At 40.2% G+C, this 27,694-nt stretch overlaps 1 protein-coding gene across 1 annotated transcript in view; it reads right to left on the bottom strand.

The window, feature by feature from the left end:
- Positions 1-27,362, bottom strand: part of ptchd4 (patched domain containing 4) — a 37,720-nt gene extending 10,358 nt beyond the window's left edge. The window contains 3 exon segments of the mRNA XM_004083640.5: positions 18,393-18,888; positions 26,030-26,584; positions 26,586-27,362. Coding sequence (XP_004083688.2) covers positions 18,393-18,888; positions 26,030-26,584; positions 26,586-26,630 — 1,096 coding nt within the window. The 5' untranslated portion in view covers positions 26,631-27,362.
- Positions 27,363-27,694: the final 332 nt, after the last annotated feature.

Raw genomic sequence — 27,694 nt, 5'->3', positions numbered from 1 at the left:
GTCGTGTATGTCTCTTGGGGGAAGGGCCTGGGGCAATTCCAAGGCTCACTAAAGAGGCTGTAGCCCATGGCTGATCTGGGAACACCTTACCTTTCCCTTGAGTGAACTGAAGAAAGCGGCTGAGAGGATGACAGATTTTTGGGATATCAGCTTGGATTGTTGCCCCACCGCCACTATATATCCAACACTAAGGGCATCCCAATATATTTGATCATTTTTCCACTTGAATTAAACATGTTCATAGTTATAACAAGTTAGGATATTATTGACAAATCTGCAGCATAAAAGCCGAAGTTTGAACTCTTAATTCACAACCAAATTTGTAGCATACACTTTCTATCATTGGTCTGTCTCTTATTGATGCCATTTTCCAATAAATATCTGTTCGGAAGAGGAGCCAAATGGTAAATATGGTACTCAATGAATCCTGTTTACCCATCACCATTTAGTCTGCAAAATGAATAATTTTTGATCTCTCGGGCCATTTGAAAAATATTTTTTGAATAAATGCCGGGGCTACTAATAAAAGTTATACGGTAAGCAAACTTTAAACGCAAATGACTTTCATTCCAATGATTTGTCACAAGGAGGCACCAGATTTCCTCTTTAAAAGGAAGTTAACCAGATAGATTGTCGGTATAGTCTTGTAATAATGATTATGTTGGCAATTAGGTTAGAGAGTTTAATTGATCATTTGGGTAAAAAAGAAACAACTGCAGTGTGTTTAATGTTTGTAAAAGAACATATGTAGATGTGGGGTGGCCATGATGCAAAGAGGTCAACTTTTGAGCAGAAGTTTGCAGATTTGGTTCAAATGAGCTACTGAGCTAATAAACAACTTTAAAAGTTTTGGTGAATGTTGTGGAATATTTTGCAAAAAAAATAAAATGACTCTATGGATTACTGTTTAAAAAAGAATACAAACTTCATGGGTTGAAAGTTTGACAATACATAGGTTTCTATTGCTCCATACAAAGTATGATGTATGGTATATAACGTTAAAACACAACAAAACACTGCACAGATTGAAAAAGTGGAACTAAAAAGCAGACACATATATACTGAGGAAGAATGGGTTAGTCAAGACAGCTGTGGATGATTGTCAAATGAAACCAAGTGAGACTGTGACAGAGGGAACAATAAACCAGCAAACAGGACATCACAAAAACGAAGGAAACAGGAATTATAACCAGTCAGGAAGTAAAAAAGACAGACGGAAATGTGGCTAACTCTTCACAAAAGACCTTCGAACGAAATAGACTATTCTATGAGGTCTATGAAAATTAAACTTCTACATAAATATGACTGTTTTTTGCCTGGTTTTTCCTTTAGTACAGAGAACAGGTGGGAAGAAGTAAAGAACACAGGTGGCTGCATGGTCCACATTCGATTAAATGCCCCTTATTGAAGCGATAAAACTTAACTAATGTCACTTGGATGTGCCCCACAACACAGCAAAGACTATGACCATTGTACAGCACAGCAGACAGTAGAGTCGTTTTAGCAAAGACGGCTGATGTGGTAAAGCAAAAAAGTGTGAAGGCCAGCCAATTAGCCTGCATTCTTCAAACCCTTATAGTAAACAAATTAAACAAACTATTTATGCAATGGTATACTTTTCATTTCATCACATAAAACAGAACCATACCTTAATAAATTTTTTTTAACCTAATTTACTGTAAATTTCACGTTACATTTAAAGACCAGAAATAAAATGTCTGTCTGGAAAAAATCTTTTGTCAACATTAAATCTGGGTATATGTAAAGCATTATGTAATATTCACGATTAAATGCTCAATGTAAACTTCCAGATATAAATCATGCGAACTGGAAAATGACACTAATTGTTATCTGGTTCAAAAGTATTGTGGTTTTTTATCACAGAAACAAATGAATCTGTTTTTCTCTTTGGCCTGTAAGACTGAAGTTCAAGCAGCCACATATTGTTGCCACATGGTCACAGTGGCTTTAAACGAAGTTTCAAGAAATCGTAGTTCTTAGAAACTGCTGCAGTAGACCTTTGAATGAGGGATGCATTTGGCCGGACTTTGGACATGCCTGCCTGAAGCCATAAAACGCTCTGGATTATAAATTACACTGTTGTTGTTTTTTTAAATAAAATTGAAGTCTTTTAAGTGTGCCATATAGTGCAAAAAAATATAGTAATAACCCATATATGTTTACATTGTTAACAACTAAGAACTGTTTTCATAAATTTGACTGTGGTTCATGGTGGGTTAACCACAAAATAAAATAATGTGCATGCTAACCCTAAATAATTAAATCTACTATTGTTGGTTGTAAATAGTTAACCAACCTCGAAAGAAAAGTTTGTTATACATGCTAGCAAAGCTAACTGGTCATTTAAACAGATAAAGAGTGTGACAAAAACTGTCTGTGCACTATATTAATTGTAAAACGACAGAAAATCTCCCTAAATGCCTTTTCACATCGTCATGGGGACGAGTTAGCAAAACATCAGCGGGCACACAAGTCATAACATGTTATTAAGGTGAAAAATAAACATTTATCTTAGAAAACTAACATATGTCAGTTTATAGCCACTGTACGGGCTGCCATGAGACTATTTGAGTCCAACTTACATCATAAAATAATTATAGAGCCATACAAGTCTAAAAGTTATTCTTTTTCATTAATTATTGTTCAAAGACATGAAATCTTTTTATTAACTATCTTACTAGAATTGTAACATAAGTCAGATGCCATTCATAGACCTAGTTTTATTAGTAAATTTAATGCTCAATAATTTCCACTTTATTAAGATGTCAAACTTGAACAAAACTGCGTGAATGATGCCCCAAAGAATAGCAATGGAGGAAAAAAGGAAATAATGCTCAATGAAACTCCAGACCTGAAACAGGGGGAAATGCTGAAAGCCAGTCTCATTAAGCTGTTCCATGACCATCACTGCATGGAAGAAAGGCTGTAAAGAATATTGGACCATATTTCCTCGGCAGTATTATGGGAGACTTGCGCAGAAAATGATCACTCCAAGTTATTGCTACTAAACGTGTTTCTACAAGCTCCTGAATCACAAATTGTACTCAGCTTAACACGTTTTTTTCTGCATTCTGGTTCATTTCATTTTATTTTATTTTTTTTTTTTTTTTTTTTTTTTTTTTTTTTTTTAACTTGTCCTGTCCAACAGCTGGGCAGGCAGATGAGAGCTGAGGGCCTCTTGTGTTGGACATATTTTGCTTTAACAATAGGGGTTATTAATCTTCAGACAAACCAAAGGTATGACTGAACAAACCCCTTATGTAATTGAGGCCAAACTTTATTAATTTCAATCATGTTTGAAAATCTTTGGTGTTGGACCGGACGGAAAAGGAAAGGAGGGAAGAAGAAAGAGGGACGTTAGAGAGAGGGGGGGTAGGGGGTGATAATAGGAGGGGAAAGGGGATAAGACCATGAAGCAGCATAAAGCAACAAGTTTACTGGTTGTTAATCATTATGGTAAGGTTCAAATGTAAAAAAAAAAACAAAAAAAAAAAAGGGCGGAGCCTGTCCACACACACACTCAAATGTTATAAACACACTTGTTAGTTGCAAAAATGTCCACCTGTCGACATGTACACAAAACAGATAGTGTTCACACGCATACTTATGCCTTAAAACCAACTAGTGTGAAATATTTCAGTCATTCAGTCTGTTGAGCTGACACCTGTGCTCAGGTGAGTGTTTATGTTCTTCTAAAATGGATGGTGGAACGTGAAAAGAAGGAGGGAGAGTGCCCAGCCATCCCCACCCCAAGACCCCCACCGCACCAGCAGCGGCAGCCGGATTCCCCCCAACACCACACGGGAACCGGCAGGGAACAACCGCCGCCCGGGCGACCAAGCCCGCCACCCAGGCCAGGGCCAGCAGGGCCGCCGCAAGGCCCCCAGAGCCAGAGAGCAGGGAGGCACGGAGGGAAAGAGGGCGCCGCCCCAGCCCAACCAGGAGAGCAGCCCCCCCGCCGCGCCGGGAGAACCCAACGCAGGGCCCCACCGGAGAAGGACGCCCACAGCCCCAGACGAGCACCCCACCACCACCCAGGAGTTCCGGGCATCCCCCCGCCCCAACCCCAGGTACGGGCCAGGACCCCCCAAGGGAGACCCACTCCGCACTCCAGGCAGCCATCCGCCCGGCCAACGGTTGGTCCAGGGAGGAGCGAGGCAGGGGCCCGCCGCCCCCGCCCAGGAGGGGGGAACCCCGGGGAAAAAAGAGGGCCCACAAGGGGTGTTGTAAATATGGCCCGACCAGGCTCGGCCACAGTTGGAAATTTGGCGGGGCCCAGCACTCAGGAGCAAGGACCAGAACCCACCCCCCAGGGACACGAACACCCCCGGCTCAGATGTAATGTGAACCCCCCCACCGCGCGGAGAGAGCACCGCCGGGCCCAGGAAGCCAGCACCCCGGGGACACAGCCGCCGTTGCAAAGGGGCCCGTACCCCCCACCAGGGAAGAGGCAGGGGACAGATGGTCCTAGGTCCCACCTTCCTTGCAAAATGTGTGTGCGTGTATGTGTGTTTGAGAGAGTGTGTGTGTGCATGTGTGTGTGTTTATGTTGGGATGTATATATTGAGGGGGGAGGGGTGTGTGTACTAAGGGGGGTGCGGTTAAAATTGGCGGGTAGGGCACTAAGGGGACGTCTCCTGATTACTCACAGTGACGTCCCCTCACCCTCCCCACCAAGGGGCCCTAAATGTCTAAGGTGCGGTTAAAATTGGCGGGTAGGGTGCTAGGAGGACATCCGCTGCTTGCTGGCAGTGATGTCCAAGCACCCCCCCTACCAAGGGCCCTACATGTCTAAGGTGCAAATAAAACCGAAAGAGGGGGGGCCCACTCCATACGGCAACCACAGGAGGGGGGTCACTGCCTAGTAAACCCCCCCCCCAAGGCTCATCGCAGGCTAAGCCCCCCACCCCCTCACCCTATTATGAGGTTATATGAGGAAGGGGGTAAGTTGGGGACAGATGATAGACTGTCCCCCGGTGGTCAAACAGCCGTCCCCCGCCCCCCCCCCCCCAGCAAGGGGGCCAGGCCCACCCAGCCCCGGGGCCCCACCCCCGGAGGCGCAGACACCCCAGGCCCAGCACCACCACCCCCACACAGAGAGAGGGGAGCCAGAAAGCGCCGGCCCCCCCCGGAGCAAGCCCAGGCCCCCACCCCCAAACTGGTTCATTTCATTTTATAACTTGTCAGGAACTTTCTATATTTTTTATTTCAATCTTAAAACATATCGCGGGCGTATTCCATTTACTACGGTCTATCTCATTTGATGGCCGTTTTAGCAGTTTTGACCTCCATTGCACAATAATATGGTCATTTGTTGTTTCCTTCAGATCATTTTATGACGTTAATTGTAGCTGCTGGTTGTGTTAACCTTTTCTGGTTTTCCCCAACTGCTTTAATGACCTTTCTCCTCTGAGAAAGTGGCTCCAAAGCTCCTTTACATTGTCCATAAACGTTTACTGGCTCATTTGTTCCTCTTGTTCTAGGTGGGGATGGACTGTGTTTCCTGCCAACAATAAAGAGGTGACTGAAAGAAAAAACTATAAGGATGGGAATCAGGATCTAAGAGTGAAAGCATTAAGGTGTAGTTGTTTCTTAACCCTTTCTTTTGCCGTTTCTGTGAGGCGCTAAATGGATTGTATCAGAGTACTTTGTCCCTTACTGCCCAGGAGACAATTTTCCACCAACAGGGGACGGAATAAGGTGGGTATGCGTGACCAGAAGACGTCTGTAATGGAGGCCCTGGCTGCCCTCGCCCTTTTCTCCTCACTGGTCCACAACAAAACGCCAGCAGGTCATTAAACTAAATGACTGCTCTGAAATTTCTGGAGCAGGCGCACCCGACAAAAGCATCCATCACACGGCTAGAAGACATGTCAGTTCCTCCGATCCACTGTGAATTCTGCAATTGGAGTCACCGATAACAGCACAGGCTTGTCACCCAAGGAGGGATGACAGAGGAGCCAATATAACAAGGAGGGGGTCTTGACGCTGTAAGAATAATCCAGACTGGATACCAAAAGAGGAGACAAATCAAAGTTAGGAGGAGCACAGAGGAGCCTAAAAGCAATTTGTAGGTACACATCAATATGCAAGCAACAGAAATGATTCTGCCACCAATAAGAAGTCTTTTCTGTTTGGAGTTTTAACAGCAATACCAATACCTAAACACCCCAACCTGGTTAATTGCAACAATCTGTACGTTTACGTCAGCTTGAAAAAATAAAAATGTCTTCACTCCGGAGAGATAACCGCATTCCCTTACTTCAGGTAAAGCAAACTATACACAATAAGAAGAAACTGCTGTCATAATGTCTTAATTGACAGCAGAAGGGTTGGTTATTCACAAAATATATTATTTTGTTGTTCTTGTTGGATTAAAACCAAGAAGAATAAAAAATGTGCTTTAACCCTTACATTGTTTTGGGTCAAAACTGACCCATTTTCAAACTTAACAAGGGTCAATTTGGACCCAAACACAATATAAGGGTTAATCTGTTCTGAATTTACATTACATGTAGGAATAAAAACAGAGGGCCTTTGGTTCCTACAGTGTCTAAAAATAAAAAACAATCCAAAAAACTTAAGCTTACCTGCCTAGTCTAATTATCTAAAAATCTTGCATGCAGTAGGTCATGCTAATTGTATGAAATTTTAGAACCGATAACCCTTTAATATTTCAGCGTTTCCTTAGTTTATTGAAGCTCATAGTTTACACTTTTACCCCAGAGATATCGCCAGCGACACCTAGATAAAACGCACACTCTTTGACCGTCTATCAGATAAATCTTCCAGTCAAAACAAACTATTCTAGGTAATTTGTTGTGCTTCTTTGACTATGTTAACCAAATACATGGAGGTGTTTAGTTGTAAGCTCAATAACTGAAGTTGCAGAAAATGCCCACGTGATTATTTCTCCGCCGCTATGCTCCATATTAATTTTTTTACATTAAAAAATAAAGCTTTTCTTTGTTTTGTGTCATTTACTTACAGCTGTTTTAAAGGTGGAACCTACTGGATTTGCCCTGTTGATAAGCTTTGTCTTTGTGGTGAAGAAGGCTTACATTTGGACCCCCACCACCCACCCATGCTTCACCCGTACTCCGCTGCCACGGCACAATGACACCCACACACTTCCAATTTGGCAAGTATGTGCTACTTTGATCACAACTCATAGAGCTATATAAAAAAAAATCCGATGCCATCTGTCTTCTTCCCCGAGTTGGAGATTTCCTGCTGCACACCACATATTTGCATCAACCAACTGACAAAGCTATTTTTTAATCTTCAGTTTAAAAAAAATACAAATAAAAAGATAGGCTTCTGGGTTTCTGCAGCTGCAGTACTACATCTCAGCAGCAACATCCTCACAGAGTGTGAGTAGGAGGCAGGCAGCGCTTGCAACACATTTTCTGGAATTGCCCGGAGGTATAAAACAGCAAACTTGCTCATTAGCATTTTCAAACCCTCCTGCATTCAAAACAGCCTGCTAATTTTTTTGCAGGATTTGGTGCATAAAGACAACACTTTCTTTTAGTTTCCGACTTGATTTTATTGTTGGAGCAGCTGAAAATAGCTACAATCCTTCAGGAATCTACATGTAAAAATCTCTCCAAAACATACTTGTACATGTACATATGTGGGAGAAATGAGCATGTACTTACTGTTCTTTGTGATTGAGAGGTTCTCTAACACTTGGCTTTTTTTATACACATGTATAGTCTTTTGTCACATGCACCTGTATGGGGGGTTGAGCTGTACAGGTGTTGCAGCTTTTTGGGTTGTCTGGGCGTGTAGAGGGTTGTAGAGAGGAGCCACTGGATCTTAAAGTGGGCGCAGGTCTGTCTTGCAGTTCCCTTGAGACTCAATGGAAGTCAATAAAATGAAACCTACGACTGACGTGCATGTGGTAAGTGTATCATGAAGTATTAGTAAGGCTATTGCAGGTGGCATGCACCTACTGGTGATGCTGTCGTACGATGTCCGTAAACCTTGTGCTATCCTAGGGAGTTGGGTCATCTAGACCCACTAGACCACCCCACTAGAACCTTTTTTCTTCAATGTTTTGTGATCTTCACTGGTGTCCATGGATTACATGAAATCTTTCCACCTTTATCATGGTAGGGAGAACAGGTCAATGTAAGGGTGGGGTCATCTAAGATAGCACAAGGGTTAAGCTACACTGTAGTCCAGGGGTGCTCATTTCCAGGCTTCAAGGGCCGGTGTCCTACATGTTTTTTTTTTTACCACCAGGAAAGCTCCCTATTGGCTAAATACACCTGATTCAGGTAATCAACAGCAGATAAGGCAGGGTTTCTGGAAACAGCAGGCCCTAGTGCAGATGTTCAGTCATTGACCACTGTATTTGAGATTGCAGGTTTGATTTCTGCCTTTGCTGTTTGTCAAAGTGTCCTTGGGCAAGAATCTGACCCCCACATTGCTCCGGATGGTTATAGGTTAGTGCCAATGGGTGAATGGGACTGTACCTGTAAAGTGCTTTAGGCCTTTTAAGAAGGAAGTGAAGCAGTAGATACTTATATACCGTTTACCATTTTACACTCTGATGGCCTGATTTCCTGATTTCTCATAGTCAGGCATGGAGCACAAACGTATTACTTGAACACACTAACAAGATCAATGCATTGGATTTGGAGGAGCTGAAAAAATGAAACTTCTGCACAACATAGCTGCATCTCACCTACTTCATCTTTACTTACTGTTACATGTTGTAAAAGTGTTCACTATGAAAAAAAACATTCTGCACAAACATTTTTGGTCTATGTCCTCACTGAGCGGTCTACTATCTTGCCTACAGCCCTTTTTTTCCTCTGCATGATTGTTAACACAGGTGTCTGAGGAAATACCAAACAGTAGAAACAAAAACAAGTGTCTTTAGTAAGAAGAAAACATCTATCTTCTTACCAGGCATTAATTAAAACACAACAGAAAGACCTACTTGGGCTTCTTGTCTAGTTTTCATTTACTGCTTGCAGCAGACAGCTTTGCCCTGCAGCGGAGCTTAAAAAAAGGATCTTCAGTTCTCAGGAGAGATTTAGTAGACAGGCGGATGACCTGCACACTGGTTTTTAGAAAAGACAATCAAAAAAATTAGATCATTTTTGGATTCATGTTTAATCAAGATCCATGGCAAAAGCAAGTGTGACCTTTAAACATCTGCCTCATCGTTTCAGAAATCACACATTTATAGGCGCATCTTTTCACCTTTTCATCCATTATAAAAATTATAGCATAGAAAATTATATTTTTGTTGAATGAAGATACATTGTATTTTATTGGTGATTAAAACACCTTTTTTCTTTTTCTTTTAGAAAAAAAGTCCTCACAGTTAGTTCTGGACTAGATGCACCCACTGGAAGCAGGATGCAGAAAGCAGCAATTTCCCATTGACTGTGTGTAAATTGAGATTTTACACTCAAAAAGTAAAATATGTAAAGTCTGGTTTCAAGTAAGTTTCAAGTATCTTTTGAGGGAGGTGCTTAGATTTAAGTCAGCTCATTTTAGGGGTGTGGGTTTTCTGATTGGCAGGTGGGTGGAGCTAACAAAGCTTTAATTGTACACGTAAGCTAGCCAACGTGCATTCTCATTGGTGAAATCTGGAATTATCCAACCACATGGGTCTCCCATTGATATTGTGTTTTTCATGTCCCCCAGCTGGGACTTGAACCGGGGGACTTCTTGCTGTGAGGGAAAAGCGCTAACCACTGCGCCACCGTGCAGCCCAACATTCCCAACATTCAAACTGTAAGTCCTACATCCATGCCTTTCCTTTTTGTTCTCAGCTTATGACCATGCTTTCCATCTGTCCTTTCACCAACAGTGGTTCCATTTTCATCAGAAGCCTGAAAGGTCAACAGCACCGGTGGTGGTCCACTATAAAGGTTCTGTTCTTGGCTTATGGTTGTATTCAGATACTGCTCCAGAGACAATCCTCTGCCTTTACGCGTGCTAGGGACCGGCACATGAAAAGCACTAGATCATGGCTCCCTGTGGTTGTATAAGTGCAATGACATCCAATACGACGTGAATGACTACAGCACTGAAATTTTGACATCAACTAAACTCAGTACAGAGGTTCTGTGAGCACTGATGCCGTCCATCTCTTTGTATCTGTCTAGGATTTTGGCTGAACAACTGGTCTTGTTTTTGTGCAAAATTCCTAACAAAAAACCCAAGGAGGAGGGTCATTCTGTCCAACACAATGGGTGTGTGTAACCATGTTCCTATGTTTTTTTGGCCACATTATGAACTCAAATTGAAGACTTGTCCACCACAGAGGCATACGGCGATGCAGTATAACCTGCACTGATTCAAGGGGGACACCAACCAGTAGGTGTTTTTTCCCTCCTATATGCTACCAAGATTTTGATTTCAATACTCAAGCAACCGATTTGCCTGAATAAGTTGATTCTAAACTATGCAAAAAACCATGAATACATTTAAAAAAGGCCCTGCAGCTTTTCCTTACACACGGTGAAGATCTAAATATTCAGGTTGTCTGTTTTATGTGCAGCACTCTGCTACCTAGAAGCAGAATTCTTAAAAAAAAGAAAGAAAAAAAAAAGCACAGGTCATTCTCACGATGAGCTGTTTTATGATACTTCTGTACTAATAACATTTCTAAAGCTGCCATAAACCCATCACTTTGGAACCACTAGCGGCCATTACAACGACGATATAATCAGTCTTATAGCACAACCCCTATAGCACAAATCCCAGAAGCGATTTTATGAAAAGAGAAGATTTGAAATAAAAAAGTGATATTCAATCCTGTAAAGCCCACTACATGAAAGTATTGGAGAAAAAAAATAACTTTTTGGAAATTAAGAGGTTTTTTATAATCACTTTGATAATGTCAATGCCATTTTTTATGCAATATACTGTATTTTTTATGATTTGTTGGGTGAGTATTAGTAAGTTTTTGTTGACAACAATGTCCACACATTTTTAAAATGGTGTAACTTTATTATATATAATTAATTATCAACACATTTTCTTCATATTCTTTCAATATGGAAATAAGTCATTTAATAAAATGAATAACAATAGGTTAATTAATTTTACCATATAGTTTTAAAAATTAGCAAAACCTTTCCCAGTCAAAGTGTTTTTGAAATTTTTTGGAAGCAGTCATTCTGAAATGGGCAAGAAAAGCCCTTTTACTGCCCCTAGTGGAATGATGAAGAACTACAGGACAGAAAACATGGACCAAGTTATAGACAATGGGTTTTTAAAGAAAAGTTGATTGATTGATTGACCATTGATTTTATGGGATTAAAATAGCAGGAATTGTAAAATGTGGCTTGTTTTAACAAGACAATTCTGCTTTTCTACAGGAAGTTGACCATAAAGGAATATCTTAACCTAGAATCTTCAAATATGATATATTTCGTTAATTTTTATCCCACAACTATATATGTAGTACAGAGTAAGCACCTCAAATTTGATTTCAAAAGGTATTATATACAAATGTATATATAATATGTACAAACATGTGTTTCTGAAGGACAACTGAACTATTGTATTGACATCGCCACTTAGTTTGATACTTTCACCACCAATCAACCGTCCGTAAGGGAGCAGAGAGTGACATGCTCAACAAAACTGTAATTGGCCAGCTGGATAGTCAAAGAGCAGAAGGCACGAGGGAAGGCGGAAAGGGGAGACGCATGCAGATCACACAAATGTCCAGAGACAAATAGTGATGCCAGCACTCCTTCCTGAACATGTCTCAAAGCCCAGAGATAGCATTAGCCCCCAATGCTGAGAGAGAATAATGTATTAGCTTGACTCTGATGTGAAGAGAGGCTTTGATGAAGCAGATAAAGGGAAACCATGACACAGCTTTACATTTAATGAGCTGATCACTGCATAACAGCCAGGAGCCTCCTCTGCAGGGCTGCTTAGATATGCAGCCAGACTTTGTCAGCATGTTAAAAAAATCTTTTCTTTTTTAAAATTAAAGTTGGTTTGGAATTACTAAAAAAAACACCAATCAGAAGCTGCAGAGTACAAAAGTTATCTGAAGTGAGCAAGAAATGTATTTAGTTCCATGTTTTTATTTAAAAGTCCCACTCCGAATATCTTTTGATCCATTATAAGTCATTCCCAGTAGTCTTTGAATTATGATTCACATTTTTAGCCAAAAACACAAACAAACTGTGTTGTATTCTAGGACAGTTTCTGCAGAGCAGCAGAAGTTCATTAGAAATTCACCTCGGAGCTGTGGGCAGGACTGTTGGCACAGAGTCACCCATAACTGAGAGGTCTCGCTGAGCGGGTTTTCAACGTCACCAATTTCCAAGTAAATTTTTTTGTCTGCTCCTGATTTACACCAATTTGAATAAAGAAATACACAAATAAGCTATTTTATGCTTTAATTTGCTTTATGCATCTCCTCTATCATCAGAAAAATGACAATGTTAAAAACACCAAAAACCCAATTTCTTTCTGGGTGGGTCTTGAACTTGTCAATAATTTTCAACAAATTTCAAGTCCTATTCAAAAATAAAGAAGAAATATTTTTTCTGCATGACAGTACACATTCATGTCTATTAGGAGAGAGGAGCACTTGACCACAAAAAGCATTTGCCATTCATTTTAGACACAGAGATCAATTTCTGCCCCATCACACAGATGGAGAAAATTCTGGCTTCCACTCAAGAATGGTTTTCATCTCCCGCTGCAGCTCCGTGATCTGACAGGGAACGCCTAGACAGAGATAAATGGCTTGGTTTTTCTTTTTGTTTTGGATCATTCAAGCCTTCCCGATGTGGAGCCAATCCAAAACCAGAACATTTGAAACGTATCAATTTCTTTGTGTGAGATTTTTAATGGCTTCTGACAACTAAACTTCTGTTAAAATTCACTACTTTTGTGCATTTGCATTGTATTTGTTGTATTTTTTCATTTTTACTTTTAGATTTTAATTTTTGCCCTTAATTTAAATGTTCACAAGTTTTGTTTAGAAAGATAGAAACAAAGATAAAACACAGCAGAAAATAAATTCAGAATCCAAGCTACACTCATTGCCAACTTTAGGATTCTATTTGTGTTCAAATTAGTTCAATAGAATAGAATTTCTTCTCTAGAAGTACTTGCTTTATGAGGTGAGAACATAGTTTGTCAAGCTGAGTCTGCGACTGCGATTAAAGCATAGACTGTCTTTATTTGACCATGTCTAGTGAAGAACTGGGTTGTTAGACTTTGAGGTGCAGATTTTCTTCTACAAATTCCCTTCCATGGGAGTTGTAGGCAATGGTCTGATAAAGCTGAAAAAAGGCCACAAACAGCAATGAGACAAAACACTAAGGCTTCCAATCTCTCCTACAGCACCAAAACACTTGGTTCATAAAGTAATCACCTGGACCAACAGCCTCTCCTGACTAGGAAAGAGTTCTTTTCTTAAAGGGAGAAATTTTAGGTACTTAAGAACTCTAATAAAAAATCGAGGACATATGTTTGACCGACTGTTACATGCATCTGTAGTAGTATAGACTCTGTTCTGGAGAAATAAAATGAAAAGGCTAGGTTTTTCATCTTTATGGCCAATTCAACTCCACAATAGGTTGATGGTTGGAAACCAACAAATGAGATAAAAAATTATCTTTGTGCACAGATAAGCTCAATAATGTGGAAGGAGCTACGGCCAAGAGAAGGTAGCTGTACTTGTTTGGAGGTCTCGAGTAAATGCCATCTTGAGATCAATGTGCAAAAAACTATGGTTTCGGTTAGATTACACATCACAAGAATACTCCTGATGGGTTGTTTTAGGAGCTGAAGAAGGCTGCCAAAGAACGGATGAATGAATGGATCCATTGACAAATGGATGGATGGATGACTTGATGGATGGAGAGATTGATAGATAGATGGACAGGCTGAAAAATGGATGGACATGAAAATTGTATGGACAGATTCTTGGATGAATGGATGGAGATGGATGGAAGAATGAACAAACGGATGGATAGTTGGATGGATGGACGGACAGATTAGTTGGACAGATTAAATTTCTGAGTTAAGAGTTATGAGATTCAGTTGGTGTTATTTAACATGTATTTGTGGTAATTCCAAGGTGCCAATCCCAATTCTTAATATGAATGAGATTTTTTTTTTAATGATCTACTTTCTATCACTTTAAATAACATGTCTAAAGACATATATTCATGTGGTCATGTAAAAAAAAAGCTGAAAGAGATAAAACACAATTTCCCTTTTCAATACAAATGTAACATTTCTTCCTGTCATTAGGGCACAGGGCTGGGTAGTACCACACCATTATAAATTTGGTGTTTCAGCAACAAGAGTTTATTCATTACACCAAAGGGAAGTAATTGAACTCACATTTTTTTAAACTTGTGAACACAAAGCTAAGTTGAGGACCTTGAATCCCCAATCCACATTAACATTTCTAACTGGCACCTACCACTGACCATGATAAAAAAATAAAAATAATAATAATAATTATTATAATTTTTGAAGGGGTTTTTGTTCGTTGCCAAATCAACAGCCTGAACAGCCTATTAAAATGACACAAATGATCCCAACTGTTATCGTGGTCTCCACAGAAGGGATGAAGGGAACCAGAACAAACCAACGCGACTGCATGGAGATGAGATAATTAGGTCTACGGTGAATATCCCCACAATGATAAATCTGAGGTCTGTGTCGATGGATGCTCTAATGACTGGATGCTTCTGCTTGAGCAAAGTTGTTTGACGATGCATCTAAGGCATACCCGTGACAACAGGTTTTAGCGTACTCCTTCTGCTGCTCCAAGAACGTGTAAAGAAGATGCGCATCATTGGCTGTCAAATGATTAATAAAATAGAGCTTCTTATGGGGATTGCAGGTGTGTCTTGCAGTTCCTTTGAGGGACATCATGAAAATGATTAATTAGGGGGGGTGAAAAATTATAAATTTGTATGATGCACCTGCCTCTCATCTACAGTACTTCACCTTCACTAAACCTTGCATGTTGTATACGATTTTGCTATGACCAGTTCTAGCAGGAACCAAAACCAACTTTTTTCCCTTTCAAAGATTTTCTAACTTACAGTTTCCCAAATGAAGAGCATTACTATTGGTTCTTAAATCTAAACATTGTATTTTATTGATTTTATTGATTTTACTGATTTATCTATTTTATTGATTCTAACCACTATCACCATCTCATATGTGTGCTGGTTTTATTTCTCCATACTGGAAACTGTTTTTAACACTGATTTTGTCTCATATTAACTGTACAGCACTTTGTAATCTGGATTTCGAAAAGTGCTATATAAATAAAGTTTATTATTATTATTATTATTATTGGAGACAAACTGATCAAACAAGCTAATGTGAAATTATTTAAGACTCACTCAAATGAAAAAAAAAAGTGAAAATCTTCACTTTTGCAGGAATCTTTGAACCTCTAATGCTACATACACGCTCGGCATGTGGTGCGTTCAAGAACATGCTGAACGAGTTTTTGCATGCGCTTTTGACATGGGGTGTTCTCATAGGTCTACCCGATGCTGGTGGACGTATTCACAGTTGGAAGAGGATTGGTGAAAAATGTTAAATTTTGCTCTGGGCTCTTTCTTTCACAGCTTCATTCCAATTTATGAAAGACTTGGTGTCATTTAATTCCGTCAGGTCACAAATGGCAGTTATTGATGTCACTTCATGTCCGATTTTAAACCAGTTGGCACTTCCCTGTTTTGAAAAGGATAGGTCAAAGTATATGTCACTACCAAAGCTGAGTCCCTGATTGGTCAAAGTTTGACTGGTTTCACTTTCAGCGCACATTAAATTGTTATGAGTTTTGTGCTTAGAACCCGAAAATGGACGTAAAACCTGAGTAGCGATACGTGAACACAGGAGTGCAAAACACACATACGTGCGTGTTTATTTAGACTTTTCATTGAAGGTGGTCGCTCGAATGCACATTTCTGAGCCTGGTGTGAAAGTAGCATCACAGATAAAAAGTTGTTCTCATATACTTTATAATATGACAAGCCACCAAAATATTAGCAATATTTGCAGGTCGGACTTTCCTGATTCAAAGTATTATATTTTTTTTCATCCCACAAGAGTTGTCTGATTTGATCCACAAAAACATCTACAGATTTAAATTTGCTGCCTTGTTGACAAACTGGGAATCTGGTTTCCATCCAGTCCTCAGGGTCTGCATGGCTGTGGCGTTGGTATAGTGATAGGGGAGTCTATGGGGGCTGGCAACAATCTAGCCCCTGCTAGACTTTATCTTACAAAAGTCCTTTTCTTTCCGTAAACTTCTTTGCTTTTCTCACTATGAGTCATTTTCTTTCTCTCTCTCTTCTCACTTTACTCCTCCTTTCCTTCTGTATCCTCCTTTCCTGTCACATGCATTTTTTTCCTCGTTTTTTTCTCCTTGACATTCTTTTTTAGCTTCTCTCACCATTGCATCCCAGGTCATTACGCCTCTAGGTCAAAAGTAGGCGATCCTGCCTCCTGAGTCTTACTTAAACTTCAGTTATGCCAGCCTCCCTGCAGCGGGGGTTGTATCAAAGCTCCGGGGATGCTGTGACCTTACGAACGCACAGGGAAATGCAACTCTGAAAGCGTGTGCAGCAAATGAAAGAGGGGGGGGGGGGGGGATTCACATCAAAAGCTCAATGACATTACTGTCTTTGTTATGCTTTCCTATTATTAAAAGATAACAGCGCCTCCTTTATTTTGTAGTGCTTCCTCTAAATTTAGCATGTTTTGACACTCTTTCAAGTTTGTTTTCCTTTTACAGTAATACATAAATTTGAAACAGTGCTAGAACTTTTTTAAAAATAATTGTATACCTTTTAAATATTTGTACTTTATTCTCTTTAAAAAAAAAATGAAATCCTTGCCAATGCCCTCAACAAAACAAAAAAGTTGCTGGGGGCATATTTTCAACATATGTTTTATATCCTATCTGTAAATAATGCCTATTGATCTTTCATACCTATGTGCAAAAGTGGGTACACATTAGAGCTGAATAATTGCATTTTTCAAAAGATAACTTGTATAAGGTAAAGACTCCTAGAGGCCTGGTAGTAAAGGCAATGCTAGTTAAAGTGGATTTTGGCAAACTGGGACCTTAGTTTTTTTTTTTGGTGCGTTGCACTTTTACTTGTCTGTTTAAACAGTAGAGATATTTTTAAACAGAACTTTGGCTTACCGCGTTTTTAGGAACATACGTTTTTCTTTTTTTTGTTGCATATTTTGGCCAGGGGTGTGACTTATACTCAAGAGTAACTTAAAAAATAAAAAAAGGCTCACATATCTGTTATTTTCCCACTAACAAACAGATGCCCTTTAGCGGCTGTTTTCCACTAACAACCGCTAGAGGGCACTGTAGGTATGTATTAGTGTTTGCTACTGACAGCAACACAGATGAAGAAGCGCTGTCCAAAACAAACATGCAAGAGAATCTGATCATTGTCCCCGTGAACTTTATACATTTTTCTTATTTGGTATTCATTACTATTCTTGTTTGTATTTTCCCTTCCTCTGACTAATGCGAGACAGCAATTTATCAAACCAGGTTAGAGAGACACAGAAGTACCGCTGAAAGCGGCCGTCATTCAGATGCTAGCTCATGAAGTAGAAGGCAAAAATCTGTAAAAGCTCTTCAGAATAAATAAACCCGATCTATCAACATCATCCGTGTCTTAATGCATTGGAGATGAGATATACAGTGAATGCTTCCGTGTATTGATAAGACTAAACACTTAAAGGTAGCTTCTCCCACACGAGACAGGAGAGTTTAGTTTATGAACACATTTAAGCATCGTATTTGACTCTCGTCAAAAGAGGCAGCATACCTGCATTTGACGTGTGAATCGCGTTTTTTCTGGACACAGCATTATGTCGGGATTGGTGAATTGGTTCAGAAACTTTTGCCCCCCAAACGTGATAGAGCCAGCTTACATAGCAAGCTTAACAGAAGCTACTCCGACCTTTAGCCTAAAAAATTTAGCAAATACCTTCCAAGCAATCAGATGGGGGTGCAACTACCAAGCTTATCATTACTTTTTAAATAAGACATGGCCCTTAATAAGAAAACCCTTTTAACTTGTTTTAGATGGAAATTATTATGGGTTTTCTTAGGTAGCAGTGACTGATACACTTTAGTGCTACAGCAGACAAGCTGGTTGTAAAGTAAAGGGAAACACCTTGAAAAAAGCTTTGATCAGAGCATCTATTTAAATGACACTGTAGTTCTGCACAAGCCCTTGAAAATTGTTTTCATTATCTTTATCTGCTACTGACAAGATTTGAAGAAGAGTTGTTATAACTGATTATTACTGTTATTTTTATTCAATCAGCAGACACACCAGAAGTCATCGTTTACTCACCCATGGCAAAGAAAGGAATTCCCAGCAATGTGGAGTTAAACTTTCCATCCGAGATGAAGAAGATCCCTGCGGCCGTCACGTTGGCAATACAAATCGTCAACACACCCAACAGGCCGAGAAACGGCTTCCCCCTTAGACAGTCCCGCATGGAGCTGGAGATGGTGGCAGCCAGGAGCACCAAAACCAAGCTGACCAGCACCTCCCCTTTGGCCAGTATACCAGTCTGATGGAAGTCCCGCCACAAGCTGAAGGAGGTGAGCGGCTGGATATGGAGCTGGTCAGGAGTTTGAGGTGCCCCAGTTGTAGACAGCTTGCTAACCAGGGCACAGAACTCATTTTCCCAGCGCTCTCCGATAATATCCTGCACTGCAGGTCCATTGTTTCGGAGATAGTAGGTGATCTGGACGGCCCGAGCAAACTTGACCTGCTGGTCCCGAGTGTTAGGAGAGAATGAGACACCGCCCAGCTGGTGTCCGATGAAAGATACGCGGCCATCCTGTAGAGAATCCAGACCAATCTGGTATTAACTTAAATCAAAGTAAAACATTCATAAACAAATATGTTTAACTGGTTCCTAGAAAAAAAAAACACAGTTTAACCCTTAAACACAGGAGCTTTAGCTCCAGTGTTGAAATTCTTTCGACTACCGTAACTCTTCAACCGTTTATTCAATAATGTAATTCCAACAGCATCTGAAGTGCAGAAAAGCAGCTATGCACAGAAATGCAAAACTTTCCATTAGTGATGTGTTAAATATTGTTGCAAAGCTGCTTTTCTTTGCGCCAATTTCTGCTGATTTGTGTTGATGCCGTAAACGGTCAGAGTTACGGTAAGTCAAAGGAAGTGTGTTATCTGGACGTTGCCGGTGATGGTAAAGTTTCAATATCTCTTCTCCAAATCACATCTAGGAATATATAGAACAAAGCATAAAATATAAAGAAATTTGTGTTGGTTTTTTTTTTTTGATCAATATAAATCTTATACCAACAGACAATCTCAAAAAAGTGTCACTTTGGTAAGGAACATGCATTGGCAGGATTCCAACTGAGTGTGTTGGCTTTGGCCATGAACTCTTTTAACATAGCAAAATGTTACATAACACTGGTATAAAAAATGCATATGTGTCTGTGCCAATCTAAAAAATGTATGACTATTTCCCATAAATGTAGAAAGTCGGTTTCAAAATTTCATTTTTTTCATACCATGACAGCAATTATTTTAAGTGTAATGCATGATGTTTATATTATTGTTTTCATTTTTAGCATTGTTTCTATTGCAGCAAACGCTGTTTGGTAAAATTTTTCACGTTAAAAATAAATATTTCTGCATACTCATGTGTCACATCCTTTCTGGCTGGTAGACTCCTGCTCTGCTAAAAGCGTGTGTCATTTCACTGCAAGGTACGAGTGTGTTTATGTAATGTGATTACTTAGGTAATACAAGGTATCCCACAGGGACCTGACTCCACTTTCGGTTATGTAAAATAACAAAGCTTTACACAGTTGACCACTGACTCTGCAACTCATCTAAAGCATTTTAAAGGAATCTCAACTCTCACAGCAGTGTGGTCTTATATTTTGCACTGAAAAGGAAGTCTTTCAGACTCTGATGTGTAGAATGAGACATAATCAGGGCAACAGCTTCCGTCTCTGCAGTTCCACTTTGCTTTCTATTTCTGTTCTTATTGACAAGATATAGATGTCAGCGGGAACTATAGTGATACATTGAGGGTTGACGGTGGATAAAGGCACAGCAAAAAGGGAATGACTGATAGTACCACAAAGTGATTCCAGTCAGGGATTTCTTTGGTTGTCCTTAAAGTCTGTGTCATCCAAACATATGCTCTCAAGATGCTTTCACACTGCTCTTTTTGGTACCAAAGTTTGTTTCTTCAGAAGGTCTGATTGGTGCAGACCAATTTCCCCAACTAGAATTACTGCATTTGACACAAACATAATAAATGTTGCAGTTCCTCAAAAAGCTGCTGGAGGCTGGTTTCAAAAAGAAAGCATTCTATTTTTCATTTCCATCTAAAAACTTAAAATTTGCACCAAAATGATATGTCTTTGTGTATATATGGTTTTCAAAAATTGTTGGTCACTTTAATGTGAAGCTTAGATTTCAACATTGTTATGGGCGTGTTTTTATTGACAGGTGGGTGGACCAATGGGTGAACTCTGACCAGTAGTTAGTCATCTCTGTAGCCCTGTTACAGTGGGCGGAGCAAACTCCTGCCAGTGTACTTAGCATCAATTTAGTCAAAATGCTATCAGTCAGTTGGGTATGGGTCAAAGGTGTTAAATCAAGAGCGTCAGGGTTAGCTTCTGACTGACCACAGCAAACGCGATTCACAGGATTGCAGAGCCAATTTGCTCTAAGTCTTTCCAGATGTGTTCATGCACATTAAGTCTTAATATCCTCCCCGAGTCAGTACTTCAACAATAGTATTTCTGTCTACAAATATTTATTTCATCTTTAAATGAAAGTCATTGTTTATTATTAATCATCAAAAAGCCGGGCTGTTATTCCTCCTGGTCCTTCATATAGAAATGCTGGATGGATTATTATTTATTTATAAGTATTTTTATTTTCCTGCCACTTTCACACATCACCATGTTGAACATACAACAGAGCAAAACGACTGTGTGTATTTTAGGCATCATCTCTGAGGTGCAAAGGTAAGCTCAGCAAAATGTAGGACTTTTTTTTCCTGTTTTTTTCTTTGCTTGGTAGAAAGGCTGCGTCTTCTACGACAAGCACAGAAATAAATCCCAGTTGTGACATCAAAGAGTGGGACGAGGCAGAAGAAGTCAGGCAAATGAATTATCCCAGACAGCTCGTCAGACGAGCAGGCGGGGAGAAAACTCCGAAACGCAGAAAGTAGAGAGTGACTGATTCAGTGCCAGGACGACTGGAAGGGGGGGGGCGACTTCACCAAGAACTCTGCAGGAGGAACCGAGTGTTAGGATGGAGGCGAGATGTGGAAGCGACTGACATACTGCACGTTGTGGAGGACAGCGGGGGTTTGTCCGGGAAAACCTCTCATTATAACATTTGATCATACATCTTTTAAATACTTAAAGGAGAAACATTTGAGTTTATGACCAAACTGAATTTTCTACAAATTTTTCTCAAAAATCAAGAAAACTTGAAATCGCACCAATGGCACATTCCTAAACCTTTATCTGTATACCTGATGAAAGCATGGTGTTTTTTCTTCCAAAACATCCTCCTGTTCTTACTAATTAGCAGATTAGCATATTAACATGCCTCACTGGCTCTCATAAAGGTGCCTGAAATGTAGAGCTGTGTGTTAAATGTGAATGAGCACCAAAACAATGCTACAGAGATACACAGGAAATATGGCAAAAGCCTTTTAAAAAAAAATAAAAAATAAAGTACTACCGGTATTCCAGCAGGAGATGCTCTTTAAGGTATTTAGAAGAACCAATAATAATATTTTTCTTTGTCTGAAGAAAGGCAGACAGTTCTGCTCTCATCTGTGATTACTAGAACAAATCCTACCAATCAGGATGCTAAAACTGGGCTCCTGCACAGCCAAGACCCCCAGTAGGGTACGAATACCCGGATATCCATGATCTGTTTTATTTAGGTGTCGCAAGGAGAAATCTTTGGTGCTTGTGCTGCGTAGAAACAGACATCTGATGCAGACGTGACAAAGGTGATGTAACCATTCCAATTGTTTAATGAACGTGACAAAGGAGACGCTCCGCACTTGATGCCAGTCTAGACATAAAGTTCGGGACTCAATCAGGAACCAAAGATTTTCCCAGTCTGTATACTTCCTTAGAGTTACGAGTAATTTGGTTTTTAACTAATATTGAAAACCAAGGTTGTACTACTACTACCCTCAAATAGCAATTATTCAAACCCAATACATATAATTACAAAAATCAAGGTTTGATCTGTGAATCATTGATTCATGAATTGAACTGGATCGCCTCCACAGCCCTAACAAAGACACTAAATTTAACAAAAAGAAAAAACGGAATTTGTCTAAACAGACACACGATTATAAAACAAAAGCCAGGCTGACAGCTGCTAAAACTAAAGCAGAACAAACAACATCAAGAAATAAATGTAACAAACCTAAAACCGTGACTAAACCGAGGACGACACGCAGAGGGAGTTGACAATGACTAACTACAACTGTGGGCTTAAACACACGGTGGGGGTTAATTAGGTTAAACTATTAGCTGTAGTGAACACAAACTGAAACACAGAGAGGAAAACAGAAATCCAAACGACAGCATGTTTCATAACTGAAAATTATTACCATTAAAGATACTAAAAAAGTGTAAGAAAAACCAGGAAGACATGAATAAATTCCCGGATGGCTCAAAAGAAGGAAAAAAAAGCCCCAACTAGCATTTGTATATCTAGGTTTTAAGTGTTTTATTTTGTTAAAAAATATTTTGTTCTATAATATGTTTAATATATATAATATATTTCTTCTATAATATTTTGTTAAAATGTTAAATTTTTAATTTAAAAATGTTGATTAATTCTAAAATCATTGTAAAATGTTTGATAAAAAAGATTAGATTTAACTTTATTGATCCCACCGTGGGGGTCAGGCATCAGGCGCAAAAATGTGCCAAAAGATTTCAAGGTAAAGAAAAAATAAAATAAAAATGGAATTATAAAAATGATTGGTTGTAGAAACTATTTGATTGTTTGGTTACTGAAATGAGTTTTTATGTCACGGAAATGGAAAGACAGATTTATTATAATGATGTTTTCAGAACTTTTGCAAGAACAAAACTTGAAATATTTGTTATTTTATTGCAATAGAATAAACCAAATATTGGTATTCCTAACAAAATTAAGGATTAAAATCCCACAATCTGAGATTTTAGGGATTCTAATAGAGAGAACATTAGCTTTATCAAAGAAACTTTCACGTACTTCACTGCCTCACAACTCCTGCCAACGCTCACACTGAGTGCAATGTTCCTGTTCCTGTGACAGAAGCAAAGAACTCAGAGTGAACAATCTGGAAAAGCGCTACTTTGTGTCATCCTCAGACTCAGTACATGGATCAAAAATCTAACAACCACCAACAGAGCTAACACAGACAAAGACGGTTTACAGAGAAGGGCTTGTAGTTATTTAAAGATTTCTTTGCCCAGAAAGCAAAACAAAAAAAATCCAAAAGGAGAATTTCAGACGGCAACGAGGCATCATCTGCTTCTGCAGAAAATCTTCCCTTTCGTAACCAAACCAAACTATTTTCTTCATTTTCTTGAAGGTTGTTTGTCATAAATCTCTAGCAATTAAATTACAGATGTTTTAAAGAACCACAGATGTTGCGCCTGACTGTATGATGCAAAGATCAGAATACAAAAGAGGTCTGAACGATGAAAGGATAAAAAAAAAGCTTTCTGCAGCGCAACGAAAGTGTACACCACATAAATTATAGGATTTAATCTAAAAAGAGGCAGAAAAAAAATCTCTTGCATGAAAATAGAAACATAAACTCATTTTACCTTAAAAATATTGATTATTTATCAAAGAGTCCAGACACTTGTTTTTTTTGAATATGTAATTAATTTATTTCTCACACTAATTATTTTTTTTTAAATAAAAATGAGCAACTTAGGTATTGAATCAATTTTTACCATAACTGACAAATTTTAACACACGTTTGTAACTTTGACAGATGTTTCTGGTGGTGGCCGTATTTTCCTCTGACAAAGATGAAGCCATCAATTTCAACAGTCCAACTTAGCAAGATATTAGGGGTCATCTCTTCAAAATTAAAGTCTGTTGTGCATCATCACCAGTTTTGCTTCATTTTGTGTGTTTGGGAGCTATGAAAACTCATGTTAACCTTGAACCAAAAGTGAGAACTGCTGCATTATAAACGTTTTGTAGAACCTCCACACATTCATAGACACCTATATGTCCAAAGGCCGCATTAATAACAGTTCAGAGAAGATTTGTTAGCTCTTTTCTTGTGCTTCTGTAAAATATGCAGCCCACAAATGCCTAAAGCATTATTATTTAGAGATAAAGTTTGATTTGATTGGATTTGATTTGAACTTTGGACCTCAAGCTCCAAACAGATGCAGCAAACAAAAAACGGAAACATGATCACCCAGAAGTTACTTTGGAAGAAAAGTAGTTCCAATTTTAAGTGATGCAATGTGAACAGAAACGTGTCAAACTGGATAGAAACCGGTTCCACATCCACAAAAACCTGAGATCGGCCAACAGAAGTGACACCAAAATCACTTTATGTATATAAAGGTATTCTACAAAAATTGTAGTTTTTATTGTTTATTTTTATTTTAAACAGTATTTTACTGTGTTTGCGTTCAATTTTATAAATATTTTGCCTCACATCTTGAAAAATTTAGGTTTGTGATTTTTATTCCATCACTTTATACTGATTTGTAATGTTCTGAACAATCAAAAGCACTTAGTCATTTAGGGAATTTGGAAAAACTTGATCTCAAACAAAAGGATTCTTTACTTTTATGAAGGCAAATAAATAAATAAATAAATAAATAATAACCCTCCTAAAAATAAATGTAATGTTTAAGGAAAAATTGGTCTAGGGTCTTACGGGTTGAGGCTATGAGGGTTAAAAAAAGGTATACAAACTGTTTGTGGTGTATGACGGGATTATTATGTTTTTTTATTGCAAATTTTTAAACTTCCTGAATAGAAGGCGATGTGCTTGTGGTTGATCTTTCCATGGGAATGAAGAAGCTGCAGGATCTGTCAGAGTTAACAGGGTTCGTGCAGATGCATAGAGGAGGAAAGGGGGGTGAGGGGGTGGGGGTCAGTCAGAATGCCAGAAGGAAGCTGCGAAAAATAAAATAAATTGAAATAAAACAAGAAAGAAGTGGCAGTCCGTTAAATTTTAGGTGTCAAAGGTTAAAACCACATGCCTGGTTTCCATTTTAGGTCACTTTAAAAGTATAATTGATCTGCAAAGTCATAAAACCCAATGAACAATCTACATTTTTAAAAGCTGTTTTTCTGATATTTAACCTAAATCAGGTCTAACTGACCCAAATAAATAAACATTTTTGAGCATTTTAAGAAAATGTAAAGGTTAGAAAAATAAACAGTTTTGTGGTTTATGATTGGGACTTTTTTTTTAATTTTAGTGAGAAACATTGCAAATGTTTGAACTTCATGCATAGGAGCAGATGCGGCTGCTGCATGGATGTTTCCATGGGAATGAAGAAGCTGCAGGATCTGTCAGACTTAACCAGATAAGGTTCGTGCAGATGCATGCAGAGGGGGGGGGGGTCAGTCAGCATGTGCATGTACAGGAAAGCCAGAGGGAGACACTGCAACAAGGAGAAACAAACAAAACCCCCCCAAAAAGATGCCAGGATCTCCCTGTGTGTTAGAGTGGAAGCAGTTTTTCCAGTTTGCAGCCAATCAATTCACCTGCAGCGTGGAGGGAGGGGGGGGGGCTGAAAACTGTGTTACTGGGGGGGTTTCCTCACCGGTTGATCCATGCAGCAGTCTGCAGCATGACTGAATGCGAGTGTTCATTCAGAAATTATAAAGGGAGTGGGGGGGCTGTGATGCTGCACTTATGGGGGTGCACGGCCTGGCTCTGCAGATAAGCATTAAGGAGAAGCGCGCCTCACCTTCAGCGTGGTGTTGGGGTAGCTCAGGGGCACCTTATGGAAAGTGCTGTTGGACAGCACCGCTTGCCTGATATCCTCGAAGATGGTGATGATATCATCCAGCAGGCAGCGCTTGTCCCTGTGGCTCAGGACGCAGAGGTGCGCGAACGTGTAGTTGAATCCCTTGTAGTTGACGCGCAGCTCCAGCACCTGCTTGTGGACCTGCAGAACCTGATCGGCCAGCTCCAGGATGTTCCCCCCGGACTTGGCCAGCAGGATCAGCCTGCCATATCTGCCCGGGGTGTGCAAATCCGAGTACAGCTTGTGCTTCGACCGGTCAATGGGAAACAGGCTGTTGGCGAGACTCCGCTCGATCTTGGCGAGGCTGTGCGTCGGCGCGACCAGCACCTCCAGGTCCCGCTCCGGCTTGAATCGGCTCAGCACGGTGGATCCGAAGATGATGGTGAGGACTGCGGGGACCGTGAGGAAGAAAACGGGATGCCTACTAACGAACAAGCCCAGCCAGTAGAAGGAAGCCTTGAGTCCTCTGTGAATCACTTGCCGCAGCATCCTCCACGCCAATCCAGCTCGCAGATGCCCCGTCTCCTCCGATGAAGCACATGTGACATCCGACTCCCTTCCCCGGCTCCGCCACGATCCCTAAGAGAATTTACGCCGCCATGCATGCGCGCCTTCGCGCACGCACGCACACACTGATCTGCGCGCACAACAGCTGGAGAAGGACAAAAAAAAAGCACTGCAGCAATTCTAGAGACGGGCGGACGCGCAGACACGCAGACGGATCAGGGATGCATCACGCGTCAGGCAACTGAGACGAACCCCTGCGGTCCCATGTCATCCGCCGCCGAGGGACGCAGAGCGAGCCGCGGATCTCCTTCGCCGCTGCACCGGCTGCAGAAGCGACGAGCCGGCGCGGTGCGGTGCGTGCGTGCCTGCCGTCTGCCTCTCCAGCTCTCGCGGCGGCGGCGCCTCGTTTCTACACTTAACCATGTGGCGAGGTTGGAGGAGGAGGAGGAGGAGGGAAAGTGGAGGTGGCGCTGGTTAACTGATGGTTATTTTTGGGAGCATTGGAGGAAACTTGTAAACACGCTCCTGCAGCAGGTGGACCTTCAGCTTTGGATTCATCAAATGGAGGAGGGGGTTGTGTCGAGCTCCACAGTCACTGGTTGGTACAGGCAGGGTGGCAGACCACCCCAACGTCTGATTCTTGACACCTTAAACCACAGAGACCCCCAGGATTTACCCACCTGTTGTCACAAAGGCCAAAATCATAACCACAAGGTTGAAACACAAACATATGTTATACAAAAACCAACATTTTAGGATGACTCATCATATCCAACCCCTCCAAAAATGGGCACATTGACATCATAACTCACGGTGCAGAATTAGATCCTTCATAGATTGGGTTGCCATGTCTGTTCACTGGTTGGCACAGGCAGGGTGGCAGACCTCCCCGATGTCTGATTTTTGACTCCTTAAAGTGAAGACAGATGTCCACGCCATCCAAGATTTACCCAATTATTGTCAAAAAGGCTACTCACAATGATGAAAGTTCTAAAATTTGTTATAAAAGCTACACTCGAGGATGACTCATCGCCCATTCACTTCCCTCCAAAATGTTTACATTGTTATCGTAATTCATGGCTGAGAATAGGATCCTTT

This window comes from Oryzias latipes, chromosome 24, assembly GCF_053564925.1.
Source record: "Oryzias latipes strain Hd-rR chromosome 24, Olatipes_Hd-rR_3.1".
Classification (NCBI taxonomy): Eukaryota; Metazoa; Chordata; class Actinopteri; order Beloniformes; family Adrianichthyidae; genus Oryzias; species Oryzias latipes.
Note: the sequence above shows the minus strand (reverse complement) of the source record. Positions and strands in the feature narration are given on the sequence as shown.